At 35.8% G+C, this 18,528-nt stretch overlaps 1 protein-coding gene across 2 annotated transcripts in view; it reads right to left on the reverse strand.

The window, feature by feature from the left end:
• The window catches only part of ESCO1 (establishment of sister chromatid cohesion N-acetyltransferase 1), a 32,976-nt gene that overhangs the window by 8,080 nt on the left and 6,368 nt on the right, over positions 1-18,528 (reverse strand). For both annotated transcript variants that reach the window (XR_004981659.2, XM_036398795.1), the window contains exons 6-8: positions 17,843-17,906; positions 15,693-15,807; positions 6,237-6,368 (exon numbers count right to left, since the gene is read on the reverse strand). Coding sequence is in view for 1 of the 2 variants with exons in the window: in XM_036398795.1 (XP_036254688.1) it covers positions 6,237-6,368; positions 15,693-15,807; positions 17,843-17,906 (311 nt within the window). In the remaining variant the exon portion in view is untranslated. The remainder of the gene's footprint in view (positions 1-6,236; positions 6,369-15,692; positions 15,808-17,842; positions 17,907-18,528) is intronic.

Raw genomic sequence — 18,528 nt, forward strand, 5'->3', positions numbered from 1 at the left:
TGCACCTCATTTTATTCATATTGATTTTACTCCCTTACCCCAAGGAGCACATGAAGAGAAAAATTTTAGAAATGTATCTACTTGCTGCTAGCCCTGAAACTATTTAAGTATTAGTTTAGCACCCAGCATGGCAATCATCACAACACAGACACAATTTTAATCCTGTCTGCTTTTTTTCTCAGTAATAACTGAACAAATGAAGATTCTACTTGAATTTATATATATTATGGTCTGAACACAAAGGGCAGTAAACAGCAGTTTACAGGGGAGCAGGAAAGTGTAATTTGTGGGATTTTGACATGCTTTTTGAGACTGTCATCAGGAAAGGCATCAAAAATCAGGGAAAGATTACTGCTCTCCAACCTCAAACCTTACCTCTCTAATTTTTGTCTTTTTCTGCCTTTTGGCTACCTGTTTGCTCTGCAAGAGCTTTTTACAGCTTATTTTAGATCATCACTCAGGATATAAATGCAATCTGTTTGATAATCCTGCCATTACAGCATCCAGACTGCCACAAGACTAATGAAGAAAATTCAACACTAATTTTTAGGTTAAGGTATCCTGTTAATGCCAGGTACTTCCAGAAAATGAAATCAAATAAAGAATAGAACACTTCTCAACATCACAGTATTTATGCCTTTAAGCAACAGTATATTAGCACAAGTCTAAAATCTCTAAAAAAGCAGTAATTGATTCTCAAATGTATAGGACTCATTATTTTCATTACTGTCCACCTGTTCATCCTCTTAAGTGATCTGTATAATACGGAGACTGATGATATTCACAGGAGGGGTAGTTTCTAAATAGAAGTATTTTGGAATTCAGAAATGCATCTTTTAGATGCAGCTTTCCAAAAAGTTTCTGCAAAGCCTAAGCTCATCCAGATTTTTAGTGAAGCAATTTCACAGCCATATTGAGCCCTTACAGTCATAAGCAGCTCTAATAAAGGTATAAAGAAAAACTATGATTTCATATATGTATCTGCACCTTATTGCTGAGTTTTGCTTCCTTTAAACCAGACAAATGGAAGCAATGCACAAGACTGGTCACAACTCTGTGATATTAAAACATTGAAGGAAAAGTGCTACAGCTGCGACTAATCCTATTAGATATTTACAGTACACAAAATATGCTTTAGTGTCAGCATTTTCATGTGGTCTGAAAATTATTTCCCTAAATACACCTATTAACAGTTTTTAATCAACCCCCACTATTTTAACACTACTAAAATACTACATTCTGCCAGCTCACTGAGAGCTAAAGTAGGACTCTTTCAGCAGGCAGATAACAAGAACACCTCAGTAGATTAAGAAACAGAAGTTTAATGTCTGCAACATATTCTACTGCAATGACAGAAAAACTGCTTTCCCTTTTCTTTTAATTGACATTACTTTAGGACATTAAGGCTTGTTTACTGTTAAATCAGATGCTCATCGATACACATCCCCTGTGATGACCAAAGAAGTTAAAAGGGAAGCTACTCTTCCACAGGGAAACATGTTCTGGAGTAAAAGCAGATGATTACAGCACTCATCCCTGATGCTGCAAGTCTGTGCCCAAGAACAGATTACCTCCAGCCAGCAGCAGCAAGGCAGGCAGAGACCCTTCACCACAGCTGGGCAGGCTGGTGCTGTATGGGGGTGTGTAAGCATTGTAGCAACACCTTCCTCCCTCCATGTTGGGACTACTGGTCCTACAAATATTTGTAACTGCTTGAGAAAGTAAGGCAACTCTGCAATGCACTGTTAGCTCCTTCTTAGTCTACCTCTAACTTCCTCCCAGTTCAAACACGAATAAAGGCTGCTTCTCCTTTGTTTATTAAGGGGCAATGGCAATAGGAGTACAAAAGACATCATTACAAAAGGGCAATAGAGAGAAGCACCTGCTACCAGATCATGAAATAGTGTGGACAGTAGCTACTACTACAGAGTGCAGCTCATTGTTTTCTCTGGATATGCTGCATGTATATAAAAAATGAGGTAGAACAGAGGTGTAAAGATGGCTCCAACATTAATAGTACAGTAACTAAATGTTCAGTGCTCTGTTTTTCATGAATTACATTCTGCTTATAGTTCAAAATAATATCTGATGGAGATTTGTCTTTAAAAGTGTAAGTTATCAGATGTGATAGCCTGCTTCCCATGAATTCCTGAGTTTTTAGAAATTCTTACATATGAGTAGGAAATGATACAGCAATGCTGATGCCTTTCTGTTTATGTCAGTTCTGACTTTTCTGTACTCACTATTTCTCAACTGAATACAAAAGCATGAAAAAAAAAACTGTTTTTTTTCTAATAAGGCTTTTTTCCTCAAAAATACTGAGTTACTAAGGAAAACATGGTTAATACTGTATAATTCTTGGTCTTCACTACAAAAAACATTTATGAATTTTTTCCCTAGTAATGAAGTCTAGTGTGAAATTTTGTAAACTATTGTCCTTGACAATTTGCAGCAGAGAAATGCACCTGCTGCATTCTTCTTCCTGACAAGTACAGATATTCTGCCTCTCCTTCCTAGGCATGGAATGTAGAGAATGAGTTTTTGACTGCAGAACACATTAAGATCCTTGGATAAAACTTCTAAACTATTAAAACTTCTCACAGAAGAATCTAATGGTAAGAACTTCCTTTGTAACATTATTTTTATGTCATACAGATGCACTACTTTTGGAATTAACGCAAATCAAGACAAGTATGAAATCCTTCTAAGGTAACATGAAGTTCAGCACCATCTTCAATCCTATTAACTTCAGATGCTAAGAGTCAAATATTGCTTTTCTTTAAATGTGAGAATCCTAAGAAGCTCAGAGACTAACTTGGGTACAGTTACAGCAGAATAGCTATAAACTTATCAAGATTACACAGCCCAAATAACAGTTTCCCCCATTTTCTTAAGCTCAAGATATTTTTAACCAAGAAGATGAGCCTGAAATACAAACACATTAACTGCAATCACATATGACACCTGAATCCACAGGCATTTACTAACAACGTTTTGGCTTTGCAACTTCAGAACACCATTAAAAATGCCTTGCTCTCACAAAAATATTTTGCAGAAATACTAAGTTGATCCTATGTGGTAACAGAGAGAGGATGCAGAATTGATATGGTGTGGTATCACAGCTAGATAATTTTATAAAACTGAATCATTTATCCATCCCACAGAGTTGCCCATCCAGCTGCTGTAGCTCCAGCCATCCTGCTGGAGTTAACACCTGATGTGTACATCACTGCTCAGTGCACACTCACACAAACACTAGAGTGGCATAATTTGTCTGGAGACTTTCAGATGTCTGAAACCAGAGGAAATTGAGACAGATTGCTCCATTTGTCTGCAGCTGGGGACATCTCTCATTCCTGCTCCAGGGCTATCTTTGACTATCTTACCTTCTTGCTAATTTAATCTGCATGCTTCTATTAATAGAAAATGTCACCCTTCGGAAAACAATCCTTGCCAATCTTCTGTTCTCAAATCTAGAAATTGTCATTACACTTGTCAAATTTCCTCTCTACACACAAAGCCTACAATTACCTTACCATCTCTATCAGACACCCATGACAAAGCAAGTATCCAATACTAATTCCTTGTTAGCCTGTCCTTCTTTTGGGGTCACCATTGCATTTCTAGAGATCTAAACAGAATTTTTTACTACAAGGAGTAGGACAGGCTTTTAAAATAACCCACTGAACAAAGTTGTATTTTGTTGAAGATAATAAGTAATTTATTATTTATATGCAAACTACCTTCTGGCTACTCAAAACGTTTTAAAAAACCTACAGAGCACCTCCAGGCAGGTGGAAAAGACACTAACAATAATGTCCATTTTCACAGTTCACAGCAAGGAGGTCTACCATGACAATGTATACAGACCTACTTTTTTTGAGTCTGTGAAATGAATCATTCATAGAACTACTAAGCCCATAACAAGATACACTTAAAAGGGAGAAAAAACTGAGAAAAGTTTTCTCCAGTCACACTGGGACATCATCATATGGCATGGAGAATGTGAATGACAAGAGAATGACAAATGCTTATAAAATCCCTTAGAATGGCCTCTGAATCACAAGTAATGCCAAACATATTAACTACTTATAAAGAGTGTCTGAGAGCTAAAAAGTAACATGTCAAGGTCACTGAGAGCACGTGTTCCTGGACCAAGATGTCTAACCAAGGAGTTACCAGGACTTTCCCAGTTAACCCCCTGATGCTACTGTTCAGTTAACACTGTCAGGGCAAGTTAAAATTTCAATGCAGTTAGCTACATACAAATATCCAGAAACCATCCTTCCAACAGTCCCCACTAAAAACCTCCTAGCAAAACCAGGAAAATTAGCAATCATTCCAGTATTTCTGGATGACTAAGAATTAACAAGTAGTCACTTGGTGTACTAATTCGCTGCCAAGAAGACTTATCTTAAATTGAAGTTATTTTCTAAGAGGAGGCGAGAATGTTTCTGTCACAATACTATCAACCAAGAACCAGTGACTCCAGATCAAATGACTGGTGGTAAAAACTCATCTATTTAGAATGGCAAAAGTTACTCATCCATGCAGAAAACAATGTTAAGATTGTTAAGAGGGAAAAAAAAACAGAGGGGAATTTGAAGACTCCTATGAGTTCTTCTTTCACCTCTTACTCTAGTATCCATTCCAGAATAACCATCTAAATCATGGCTCTACAGTCATCTACAAAATACAACAGAAGTCTCAAAAGATTACAGAGAGACAACTCTTTACTCATTGAACTATACAAATAATTTGCTTGAGTACACATTGTTGGAAGTTTTAAGAAGATGGTTAGCAACTGAGAAAACAATAGGGAAAGCTTTTTTCAAATTAAAAGCATATGTAACTCTGTATGAAATTATTTATGGCTGGTTTAAGGCAGTCCACTCATTCACTTTCATGTTAATTATGTAGCTACCCTAGACATACATACAAGTGTGAGATTTCAGCTCTTTCAACTTCCAAAATATCTAAAACTTCAGTACAGCTTCTTACCTACATGAAGCTACTGAACTCATGTGCCAAAGAGCTTCTGTCCAAAAGAACTAAACATCATCTTCTGTGAATTATGTTTACATCTTTGGTAACATTCAAGATCTGAAAGCACTTGAATGGGTGGGGAGAGGGAGGACAAACAGGAATAAAATGGGGAAACGTGTTTTATGCTGCCATAATAATGTAGTGAGTCCCATCACAATTTCTGTCCAGTCCCACCCAACGATGTACCTAACGTGTATCAGAAGAGATCTTTCCAGATGTCCAGATAATTTGGCAAAAACTAACCAAGGACAGAATAAATACCAAAACTATTCACCAGAGACTTTCAAACACTTTAGGGATGAAGTTATGCCTTTATATCTGCAAACAGTGGGATAAAAGTATGGTTGAGATTTAAGAGTAGCCCAACAGCCATTTGGTGCCTACATGAAACAAATAGGTGGCCTCAGTTCAGTTATCCTGGAGGTCTTATCTACTCGAGTGTAGAGTACTGAAGGTAACATGTATGATAAGAAAATAGACTTTGTGGATTCTGTTCTGGATTTCAGACATGTGAACAGGCATTTCCTAGGTCTTGTAATATCAGCTAGTGTGAAGTAGCTGATTTTACAATTTACTTGAAATTACACAGAATTTTTCAAATCTGAGATTTAATGAGAGATACTCAGAGAAAGCATATATAATGAAATTTTCAAATACATATTTTAAAGATCACATTCTCATAAATTCAGTATAGCTTCAATATGCTATGAAATCGTATCAGTTGAATTCCTAAGCAGTGTTTCCTCAAATTACACACAATTAATGGAAAAGTAATTTCTAAGTCTTCTTAGATCACACACTTAAAAAAACACGACAGTCAGCCCTTCATCTAACTATTAAGTCAACTGCTGCTGTGAACACCAGTTGTAGAGAAACCTGTATTTAATACTTTCAGAACAGTGACATTCCTTTGTTTTCCTATCACTACCCTCACACCTCCCCAAGATCAGGTAATTGTAGCAGAAGTAATAGTATGGCAATGAAACACCATTATTGTACTAACTATTTTTATACATAATATATAACCTGTCTACCATGGCTCTTAAAAACATTTAATTCCCAAAGTGATGATTTATGCCCTACTGTGATAATCATTTATTAAAACGCAACTTAATGTAATATGAATTGTAACTAGTACAGAGCAAACAAAAGATGCTGTTTATGTCTTTTAAAAGAGAAGGTTTTCTTACCACATATTTAACAGCACTTATGAACTGGTTGTGGAATAACAGATGTTGGGTTTCATCCTCTGGATTTGACACAGTGTAAAGCATTCCACAAATATTACAGGAAATAGCACCAAATCTCTTCTGTCCTCCATCCTATAAAAAAAAAAACAAAACCAAACCAATAACCCACAAAGGAGGAACTTATCAATTCTTTGCACAGTAAATACAATCAAACAGAACTTTCATTGAATCAGGTATCCCTCCTAATAGCGTATCTCCTGGAAACTCAACACAAAGACTAAAATGGGGTGAAATAGGAGAAACAAGCACAGAATTTAGAATTTCATCTTTCAACAACCCATATACCCTTAAAAGGCACAGGCATCAATCACAAGGCAAACTCTACCTTAAAAATAGTAGCTCCACCCCCATTACTTTTGAACAAATTACTTTTATTCTGTGACATATAAAGAACAAAGATTTCTTCCTTCATTTCACCATCTGCTGAAATATAAACATCTTCCACAAAGAAAATTCCCATATCCAGCCCCACACTACTTGGTTTTTCCTACACTTCTGCTGCCGCCTTTGGTTGTGAGCTGCTTTGAGGTAGGCCACAGGTGAGCCATTTTCCTTAAAGTCTGGAAGCTTATCATAAAAAAACAAAAGTTATGGAAAAAACTATTAATATCAGCAATATGTCTGCAACAGCTGATCACTACCTTCTTTGGTTTTTAATAACAATCAAATGTTTCAAAGCAATTTTTGAGATACTGCATAGCAGCTACACTGCAAATGGAAAATCATACCACTTATGACTTCTAGGTTCTCCTGCTACTCTATATGCAAGCAGTACCAAACTCGTGGTGCTACCCAATACCTACTGCTTTATGTTTATGCATTAAAAGTGTTATTAATCTGGGAACATGCTGAGATTTTGGAGTAAGTGCCTAATGAAGAGTGAAGTATCAGGTGCTGGGGTTGCCTTTTGCAAAGAACAAGAGAATACCAGTTAGAATAAAATCTCTAGCCAAAAAAGCATGTTTTAGTCACAGCTTAATGCTCAACTACTTTTCTTCCTCTTTAACTACATCTGGAAATTGAGCTTATATAAGCAACAATAAATGTCACTTTTAATTTATTTTAACATACATCACAAGCAATAGAGAAATAGGAACTTGCTGTATACTCTAAACTAGTATACTACACAAGCAAAAAGAGATTTGAGGACGTTTTTTAACATTAAATTGATCTGTGTGCACAATTTGCAAGTAAACAGATCACATGAACGTAGTATTGTTTTCTAAGAGCTGAAAATATTCACAGTAAAAAAAACCCCTACTTTACAGAAGAAAGCATTTGCAACACAGAAGTGTTTACAAAACATTTCCTATTCCTTCCACCTTCAAAGACACATCTACTAGCTAAAGAACAGTTCAATTCTCTACACAACAGCAGCTTATTTCAAAGATACATTAGTGCCATCTAAAGTGTAGGTACCAGTTTTTTTCCACGAAGAGACTAAAGGCACAACAGGCCAGACAAACTCAGAGTTGAACATCTCCTTAGGAGCACATCTATGGAACTTAGCCAAAAGAAAGAAGCTGAATCTGGGAAGTCATTGCTTTAACCATACATCAATGTTCAGATCCCTATCACATACAGAAGGAGAAAGAGGAGTGCATGATGTTTCTGAATGAAAAGGGAAAGATGAACCCTGAGGTTAGATTTGTCAAGTCAGAATAAGATGAGCTTTCTAGAAGTCCAAAAATTGAACCAAACACATTTTATTTCACTTGCAGATTTCCTTTAAAGCAGCAAAACAAAGTACCCAACAAAAACAAAGTAGCCACCAAAAGACACTGCATTTCAAGGGTTAATACAAGAAAGTTAAAAAAGGCAGTGCAGCTGACTATCTGAATATGAACCCACTGAACCAGATTTAAGAATCCTACCTTGAAGATGGAGAACATATCCCCTACACCTAGAGTAGGATAAGTGAAAAGGAAGTGTATTTTGATGCTTGGAATAATTGTCAAAAAAACACCTCCACCACTTAAATTAGAAAACTGCCTACATAAAGCAAGTCTTAAGTATTGGTACTGCATTAAGACTCATGACACAATTTCTGCTCAAATCATCAAGAAGCTAAAGGGATTAAACTAACCTGTAAGGTTACTATCAAAAAAATCTCAAGCCAAAGAAATCCTAACTATGCAGGAAGTAATCAGAAAACTCAAGGCAAGGATGTCCTCAAAGCTGTCCAGCTCCCTAGCTCACCCCATCTTGCCTAGTCAATACAAACATTGTTTTGCCAGTTTCCAGGAACAGATTAGTTCCCTGGTTTACAATCAGACTTTCTCAGATGTTGCTGGTATCAGTGGCTTTGAGTTTTGCAGGGGGAGATTTTTTGTTTGGATTTTTTTTTTAAGGATTTCACTGATATTACTATTCTACACATGTTCAGTTGTATCAATGGGCTACCCACAGAGGTTAATACGAAAACCCTGTTTCATCAATTATCAGAAAATACACATTGTAGTATACAAAGCAATCTTTTGAACTCTGTACCCCTAATAAATGTGGACTATAGCATTTAGGGAATATTTCACAGTCTCCTGAAGACAAGGAAGGTTTTTGTGTAACTGAAGTACTATTTCAAAGCCACAGCACAGGACATAACGCTTCAGGCAAAAATTAAACGCAGAAGGTTTAAAATCCAATACAAACTGCAACAACAAAAAAAGACATGCAAAATAAAGTCAGGAATTATGATGAATGCATGTTTGTACTTCAACAAAACAGCTACAGGATGACTATTTTTAAAGTGATGTCATTGCATAAGCAAAAGTGGAAAGGGCATGCATCCAGAGGAAAAAAGTGCTCCCAAATCATAATACTGCATTAAAGCTTGCCAGACCTTTCTAATGGGAAGAGATCAACAACAACCACCCAAAAAACAAAATGAAACAACTCCAAAAAAACCAAAAAACCAAACCAAACCAAAAACCCCAAACAAAACAAAACCAGAAACAAAAACAAAAAAAAAAAAAAGAAAAACTGAACTCCTACAATCTAGGAGCACCTTCTGTACTATGTATGAGAGTAAATGTAACAGGGATTTGAAAGTGGAGGGGTGGAATCTTCTCAGCAAGCATCAGATACTGAAAAATAAAGTGCTGACTTGTCACAACTAAAAAAAATTGGAAGAGGTTTGACTCCCAGAACTTAATGTTTTTCAGAGCAACAATATTCAGGAAAATGTGGGTTTTCAGGCAGAAAAAATGTTGTTATTCCATTTACAACTCAGTTTTCCAAATAACAATAAAGAGAAAAAATACTTTTACCTCTTAAACAAATTCTGCACATGTACATGGCAATTAATTCCAGTATCTCAGGCAATCCTAAAGTACAGGATATCCACTGTTTTAAGGCTAACTGTAATTGAACATTGAGACAATACTGCCTTAACTCCAGAAGGTTTCTTAATTCTGTGATAGAAAGAAAAGTCTTACCAATATCTTCTTTGAGAAGATGCATGTCTGCTGATCCTCCATATGTGCAATAAGGAACCCTGCAAGCAAAAAAGGCATTTGGTGCCTCTGTAGGAGATGAAAAGGGGCCTTTTTTTTTCTTCCTTCCTTTTCTGTCTCTTCAGTCACAGACTGGGTCACCTCCTTCTTGATTACCTAGTATTAGTTAGAGGAAAACTGCTTTTTCCTCTTTTCCTCTAGCCTTTTCACAGAACAAAGAATAAAGCCTAGCCAGAGAAACAGGCAGGCTGGAAAGGAAATACAAGAAATGCAGGAAGAAACAACACAAAGATTTTGGGGCTCTCCACAGAAAATTAAAAGGTCAAAGAATGCTACTTCAGTGAAAGATGCATTCAAGGCTGAAACTGAGGGATAGATCCCCTTGCTGACCAGGAGGATCAGAAGACATGTCCCAACTCAGAATAAAATCCAGTCTTCATTTTGAATAAAAAACCCCAACCAACCAAGAAAAAAAATAAAAAAAATCCCAACCAATCACCAGTGCCCATCTTCCTTACAAAGCTATTTTAACAAAAGGATATAAATCAACTTGAAGCTTTCAAAGCTGTGGTACATCTAATTTTCCTTAGCATATTTGAAAAAAAAAATGGAGGGTCATTATCCATCATGAAATTATATCTTCACTGGTCGTTGGCTAAAGCAATACGAAAAGCAATACAAAGTAAGAAAATAAATCTGTGCAGGATTTACGATGGACAGGCAATCCATTCTGAACTCATATAAAAATACTGAGCAGGACTATTACAGAAAGTGTTCTGATGAGCACAGGTTTTGGCTTGGATGAGGTTAATTTCCTTCACAGCAACTGCACTGGTACTGTTATTAGATCTGTGACCAAAGAGGGCTGATAACACAGGGATGTTTTAGCTACTGCTGCACAGTGCTTACACAGCATTCAAGGCCTTTTCTGTTTCTCACACTGCTGTGCCACTGAGGAGGAGGGGGGTGCCAAGAAGTTGGGAGGTGACAGAGCCAGGACCAGCTGATCCCACCTGAGCAGAGGGGTATCCCATGCCATATGGCATCCTGCCGAGCAGTAAGAGCTGGGGAAAGAGGGAGGAAGGGGGGGATGTCTGGAATTAATGGAATTTGTCTTCCCAATAGTTACACATGATGAAGAGAAGGCTGAACATCTGCAAGCTGACAAACAGCAGTGAACGAATTCCTTCTTTTGCTTTGCTTGCACGCACAGCTTTTGCTTTACCTGTGAATCTGTTCTCCCCCATCCTACCTGGGGCCGATGAGGGAACAGCTGCATGGTGCTTAGCTACCTGCCAGGGCTAACCCAGAGCTCAGTGTTAGCAGCCTTGGTGCCCGAATTCCTGTAGCAGCTCAGTTACAAAGCATTCTCACCTCCCTTCAGGACAAAGGACACCAAGTACAACCCACCTGAATTTGCAAGACAAAGCTGGGTTGCTGCAGAGGAGAAGAAATGGGAAGAGGTGATAATAAGAGAAGATACTATCCCTGAAAGAAGAGAGCACCATTTGTGTGGAAAGAAATAAACCTGCTCACAACTACCAAAATCCCTCCCTTTGGCATATGAAGCAGTCACTGTCTCATTTTCTCTGGGCTTAGAGGACAGGAGAGAGGCAGTACTTAACTAATGAGAACAATTAAAGATTGCCTAAAAGCCATTCTCTGAATCTTCAGAGAAATTGCCTAACCAGACTATACCAGTTTAGGGAAAAAATAGCAACTTTAAATGATTGCTATGTAAGTTTCTTCACGAATTATTCTCTTAAGAAATTACTCTTACACTTATTCACCTTAAAGAAAAAAATGTTTTTCATATATAACCTACTTCAGTCAAGCAGGAAACTATGCTCAACTTCAATCAAAATGTAAGGAAAAATTCAAACATGATATCCAAATGTGTAAACTGGATTAGCATGTATATCACATCCACTTGTAGCACCAAATCAAACCTCAGAATCAAAAACACCTTCCATCAAGCAATCCTGATCCATGCACTTGATGATACTTATAAGGATCAACTACATTTAATCACATTTGCTGGCATCCAGGCATTAACTCAAGAGTTCTAGAAAGGCAAAAAAGTCCCCGTAACTCAAAACTATCCTTCTATCACTTCAGTGATTTGTTTTCACTGTTCATTCATTTTAGATGTGCTCTCCTAAAACTGGTAACTTATTTTCAAACTAGTCAAATGCAAAGGAACAAACCTCAAAATGGAACAAGTATCCCTGTGCTTCACAGGTAATCATTTAGGAGATTTCTTTGTAGCATTAATGCTTTTATCAATTCTTATTTTTATGGTCAAAGTTTTGTCCTAGGTCTGAGAGGCAAGCAGAATTTTTACAAGACAAAAACAACTGACTTTCCTTGTCCTGCTTGTACAGCATCTCTCATTTGATGAAAACTGAGAACACATGCTTTGTGCATTTGTATTTCTTTCCATTTCAGAATTTAAAGGAACAGATGATTTCATATTCAAGTTCTCATATTTGCAAATCACATTCAAGTAATTGCAAAGTCAAGAACAATTTTAGTGCATTACTCTACAAAGCTTCCTATGGTGCTTCATGCAACCTGACAACCTACCAACTGAACATTTAAATGAAGTGTAAGAGGGTGAAGTTCACAAATATTCAGAACAGACTATTTCACCAAACACCAAGTCACGGATTTGGAACACAATGAATTTTCAGCCTTGATCTTAATTTCTTTCCCCCAAGAGTGGGGAAAGAAAGAGAGGGATTTCTTTCCCCTAAAAGAGATAATTTCAGACTCTCTTTAGTCTGAACCTATGTCTTTGCATATCACTTCAAACACCAGTGTTTTCTGGCACTGCTTGCCTTATGAAGTGTCTTGGAGCATTAGATGCTTTTCTGTTCTCAGCTAAGTTCTATGCTCTGAAGAGACTTGCTTTTTAAGATGTGTGACAGCAAGCAAATCTGAACAGAAAAAACTCATCATTTGACTCAGATGTACTTCTACAAAATGAGATAATTTTATGTTTGAAAGCTGCCCAGATAACTAGATGATGTGTACTAGGAAAGAAAACGGTGCAAGTGCAGCTACTAAGTATTTCTTCTACAAACAGAGTTTGTGTTATTTTACTTCTGTTACTCAAATAGCCTTAAAGCTTGTTAAAGATTATATTACTTAAGAAAAAAAAGAAAATTAATCTATTCATTCTAGTAACCATATGGGAGAAGAAGAAAGCTAAGATACATCTTTAAGGATTAAATATAAAAAGCCCAAAGCATATTGTGAAAAACAAAGCCCAGTTTTACCACAACACATCTCTAAATATAGCTCAGGGACCAAAAAGATTAGAATACACAGACAATACTGTAACATTCCAGACTCCGAGCCTCAGATACCGCAAAAAATTGAAAAGGACAAGTGTCAAACTTTTATATAAAAGACAAGGAAAATTCAGCAGCAAACGAGCAGCAAAACAAAAATTTTTCATTATGTCACTAGTCAAATAAAAAATTAGTTTTCAGCTTTGGTTACAAAATGAAAAAAGGATTCTGTACATACATTAAGATGGACTGGCTTGACACATCTCCAAAAGAATCAGATCTCATACTGGAGAGCACTAAATTGCATCTTTCAGGCATTTAGTTTTTTTTAAAAGTGTAACAAAGCTCTAATTAAATGTCTCTTGCTAAGAATAAAAGCATGACTTCCCAACTTTGCTCAAGGTAAAGAACAATGAAACTCCTTCTCTTAATACACCATGCCAGAAACTTGAAATAAAAATGATTTCTAGCTATTAACTATAATTTTTAGACACTATAAATGCTAATTTAAGTGATTTGACCTTGCATAGTGAGACTGTTCTCCACATAGGAGAAATTTCAATCTCAGCAGTTTTTAAACCAAATTACTAATTTCTCTGTTCTCACAGGAGCATTGTGGAACTACATAAACACCTTTGAAAATAATTACTACTAATAATAGAAAAATAAGCCCAGCCATTCAGAATCCACCTCTTAAAAACTCACCATGGTTTTGCAAGCAAAACCATTAATTACAAAAAGTACCACATTTTATTATATGCATTTAATCCCAAATCTTTTGAGTATTTGTAGGAGGGAAGTCTGGTAATTTAGACATTAATTTAGCCACTTTTCACCTCTAGAAGCTGGCACAAACTATTCTAAACATAGCTATGTCTCATCCCCACTGTAACCAAGGTCAAGGACAGTATTTAACAAAGTGGCTTAACTAATATTTGGGTTCTTCTACATGTTTTGACAAAAAAGCAGTTTTCCCAAGGTAAAAGAATAACAGACCAATACTCTAGCTAATGTTGTCTGGGTAAACTGAAATATAGACATTATTAAAATTCCCTTTCCACACAATAAAAAGCTTACTCTGAACTCAATGAAATCAAAGTGAATTGGATTTGCATCAAGTGCTGAAATATGTAAGATATTGTGAAGCTGTTACTTACACATTTAGAAATTAAATACCCACTTGCATTTTCCAGAAATACACATAGAAAACCACAAAACAACTCTTTCCCGTTCTTCATTTTCTCCATTGTTCTTCATCAATGAACCTTTCTTTAAAATTTTGCTTGGTAAATAGCTTTTATTGTTGTATACCTGAAGAAAAAAATACTACTCTCCTAATTCTAGCTGAATATAAGGATACTACCAGCATAATCAGTAACTTGCAAAAAATCTCTTTGTATAATAAACACTGCAAAGAGCTACACAAGCCCTCTTCAGTAGCCAAGCAGGAAGTTCTGTATTTCTTCATGTCAAAGATCCTAGCAACTTTTCAGCCAAGTTCTATCACTGTATGAGTAAAAATTAAGTTTCACAGAAATGAAAAGGGATATTCTGACAGACCTTTTAATGTAGTTAAGATATTAAATAACTCATTTTAATTCTGTTGGTAAAATGGATTTCAAAGAGACAGTAACTGAAATATCTCTTAAATGTTAAGACACAGTTCAGTTATTCTGTGGCTGGGCATTCACATGCCTAGATTTGTATAACATCAGACAACCGGAGGATATATTTATCACTTTATATCTCAGAAGCTCTGATTTTAAAATGCCTCAGTATGGATATAACAGAGTGTTCAGAATTCATTTGGTTCTATTTCAGTTAATATTTTCACATGTATAATCCATGTATTACATGAAAAAAGAAGAATTTACTAACACATCCTACAATAAATGTTAGAGGTGTAATTTCATAAGAAAACTTCTTCCTTCCTAATGGCCTGGATTCCTCTCCCTCTCCAGCTCTTCATTTCTCAAGGATTATCTGACACGTGCATTATTGAAAACACAAACCAAAACAAAATCAAAAACTCCAACTGTCTCACAATCAAGTTGTGTGATCCTGCACGACAACAAAACAACTGTGTCACTCCCCTTCTCATTTCATGTTTTCATTTTACCTGTATTTTGTAGCTAATAGCCAAAAGGGTAAGAATAAATAACCCAAGTGGTACTACTGCTTAAATAGTATGGTAAAAATACATGCATGCACTGGGAAATCTTCAGGTTGGTCTCAGAAAAATGGACACTTAAATGACACAGGAACAAATCTGTTGATAATAATTCTGCACACGATCTACCAGATGAACCTCCCCCTATAATTCTGAAATTTTAAGAAACTGAGAATTTACACATAAGTAAAGGCATATTCACTCTCCCTGCCTATTTTCAATGAAAAACCATTCTATTTAAAAACTGCAGAAACTTATTTTAACAAGAAATATAAAACATTAAGGTTTGCTGACACCATTTTCCCATCAACACTGAATGGCAATCTAGTACAGGTTCTACTTTTACAAGTCATTTAAACAGTGATAAGTAGTATGTATAAGTAACGATTTTTAGACAAGTTCGTTAAACCACAGCACTGCAAATTCAGAGGTAATTTCTTCAAGAAGCTCTAAGCCTTTCTAAAAGGGTATTACTTACTGTGATCAGCTGCTTATCACCATCTTTTCCTGCTTCTTTTAGCTTCTGAATAGGTTCCTCAGATGATGGCAAGTTACTGCATTTTGATGCTAATGAAGGATTTGACAATGGAGCCCTTGAAATACAAATATATTTCATGTTAAAAATGGAACTGCTTATACACGTCATGCTAGATACTCAAAACTTTGTGATTAGTACAAACTTTACCAAGATGCAAATCCAAATTAATTAAATAAAATACAGTCCTGGTATATTTTAATGTGCAAATCAAATGGAAAAATAAGGAAATAAAAGGATTAATCAAAAACACAGTCTGTAACTAGCCTAATTACAATTACAACTAGCCTAATTACAATTTTTTCTGAAAAAAAAATTATTATCAAGTGGGTAGGCTTGCCTCAACCATTAATACCAGCATTTAAAAGAGGCACTATCAGAGCATGACCAATGGTGCCTAATGCTTTGTATTTCCAAAGTAAGATTTAGTATCACACATCAGGCTGCTAAAGCAGACCACGCAAATATATTCTCACAAATCTAAGTCAGATGTCAAATCCCTACAATTCAAACTTGTCCTCTTCTAACAGGTGGCAGTGAAGGGAGGAAGACCCAAGGAATAAATGCATCGGTATCACTGCGATCTTACTCAGTTAAAACCTCTCCTTGTCATAGCTGAAAGAAACACTGGAAAATAAAATAAACTATCACCAAAACGTGCTCCTATATTCAGGGGGAAAAAACTGACATTTGTTCCAGGTTTGGATAAAACTCGTAGAGATTGCCAAAGCAAAGCACACACAAAAATACACATACTTCAACTAGGTATTTACATATTTTTCTGTTTCTGAACAAACTTAATTGTGGCACCTCCTGTAGCACAGGCAGCAGGTTAATCTAGTGAGCTTTTTAAAAAATTAACTCTTCCAGACATTTTTAAAACAGCATTTTGTGCTAAATCAGGAGTAATTTTTTTATTCCCTTCATGTGCCCTAAAATTGCCTTATATAGCTACTTCAAGGTTTGTCTTTTCCTACAAAGCCCTAAAGACAGCTACATGGTAGATATGCACACAGGTAACAGATTACTCTATTTTATGGCAGGATTACCACAGGAAGAATGATGGCTTAAATCTTGGATATCATATAGAAAGCAGGGTAAGAAAGGTCTCAGAATTAAAATATATATCCAGATTAATAGTAAAGCGATATGAGCTTGTTCAGGTAATAAAGGTACTAAATTTAAGTATATACCATAAACCTGTTTGGCAGTTGAGAATAAAAATATAAAGAATCAAAGTTATTGCAGTGCTTATCAGTACATTTTAAACTACTCATTTAACTAGTTTGCATCTACCTTACCAATCATCTTCTGTGAAGTTCCATAGAAGTAGAGTTTTTCAACATGTACAAAAGGGCTGGTTAGTCAAAATAGTTAATCTGGCTTCAGAGAGGTGTACTGAAAATTACCTGAAACATTTCTTCTTGTCCCCATTATGAATACAGAACAAAGTAACAACACACTGACCACTGCTCAAGGTATCAGGTACAAAGAAATTTTTGTCTTAAGCTTGTAATTGGCTAAAACCAGAGCCTATGTCAGAACTGCTCAAAAATGGTAACAGTCAATGTGATTAAGGCTAAAATACAAACTTGAACTGTAAGACAAATTTAGTACTAAGAACTTTTTAAAATGGCTGCTGACATTTCACAGCAGTCACAAAATTCTGAATTAAACCTCCTCCTCCTCACCTAAAAAAGTTCACATGTACAACACTCCCATAGTACAAGGAGTAGAAAAACTCCTCCAGATGTAAGTGAAATAATTCGGTACATGAAAATCACATGGCAAATCCTTCCCCTACTCCCTGGTTCTCATCTGATTTGAGGAAGAAACCAGTATAAATGTTTTCCCAACTCTGTTAAATAATACTTTTTGAAATAAATGTGCAGCTACAAATATCTTAATTATTTTCTTACCAAAGCAAAATCATCCCTAAACAATAGGATAAAATGAAAGTCTGTTTTTCCAAAGGACAAGTCACTTATTTGAAACTGAAAACTGAGGCTGGGAGGAACTGTTTTATAATAAATTCTTTCATAACTCTATCCATGCAAGGTTACTGTAATTTCATAATGTATGAAATACCATACCTGTTCTCAGATTCAGAAGTTTGACTTGTTACTGAAGTTTGCATCAACTGTGTGGGAGCCAAATCTACAATTAATCAAAGATTATAACTTCATTATAAAGTTTTTAGTTGCAAAACAAATTTGAGTTACACAAACAGTAATTTTCAAAAAAGATATTCAAAACAATTTTGCAATCTGTTCATGGCCAATAAAAAAATATTCAAGTTTGAGGCAGTATTCACATGGTTCTCCAAATACACTTTAGAAAAAAGGCATTTTTCTCCAACATTTTGACAGCAGTTCTGCAGGACAGTTTGCCAGAAGCTAAACAAAGCCAGCAGTAAACTACACAGGAGTTTAAATATGTTTACACTGACACACATATAAATAGCTGTCTGTATTTTATTAGAATCATAAATGTACAGTATGCCCCATCTGAGGCATGTTCTACAACACTTAAGGAAAAGAAACAATCAAAAACAGCAAAAGAAAGAATTTTTTTTTAAATTCTGTAACAGAAATGAAGAGTAGTTACCCTTCAAAAGTATCCTACAATGACAGGCAAAAAACTCCAGCTATTTAGTAAAGCTAGATAATAATACAGTGCACTCAAACTAAGGGTCAGATTAAAAAAATACATGAAAATCCAAGAACATACCCCTCACCACTAAGAACAGAAAAAAAAAAATAATGAAGAGACAACTTAG

Source organism: Molothrus ater, chromosome 1, assembly GCF_012460135.2.
Source record: "Molothrus ater isolate BHLD 08-10-18 breed brown headed cowbird chromosome 1, BPBGC_Mater_1.1, whole genome shotgun sequence".
NCBI lineage: Eukaryota > Metazoa > Chordata > Aves > Passeriformes > Icteridae > Molothrus > Molothrus ater.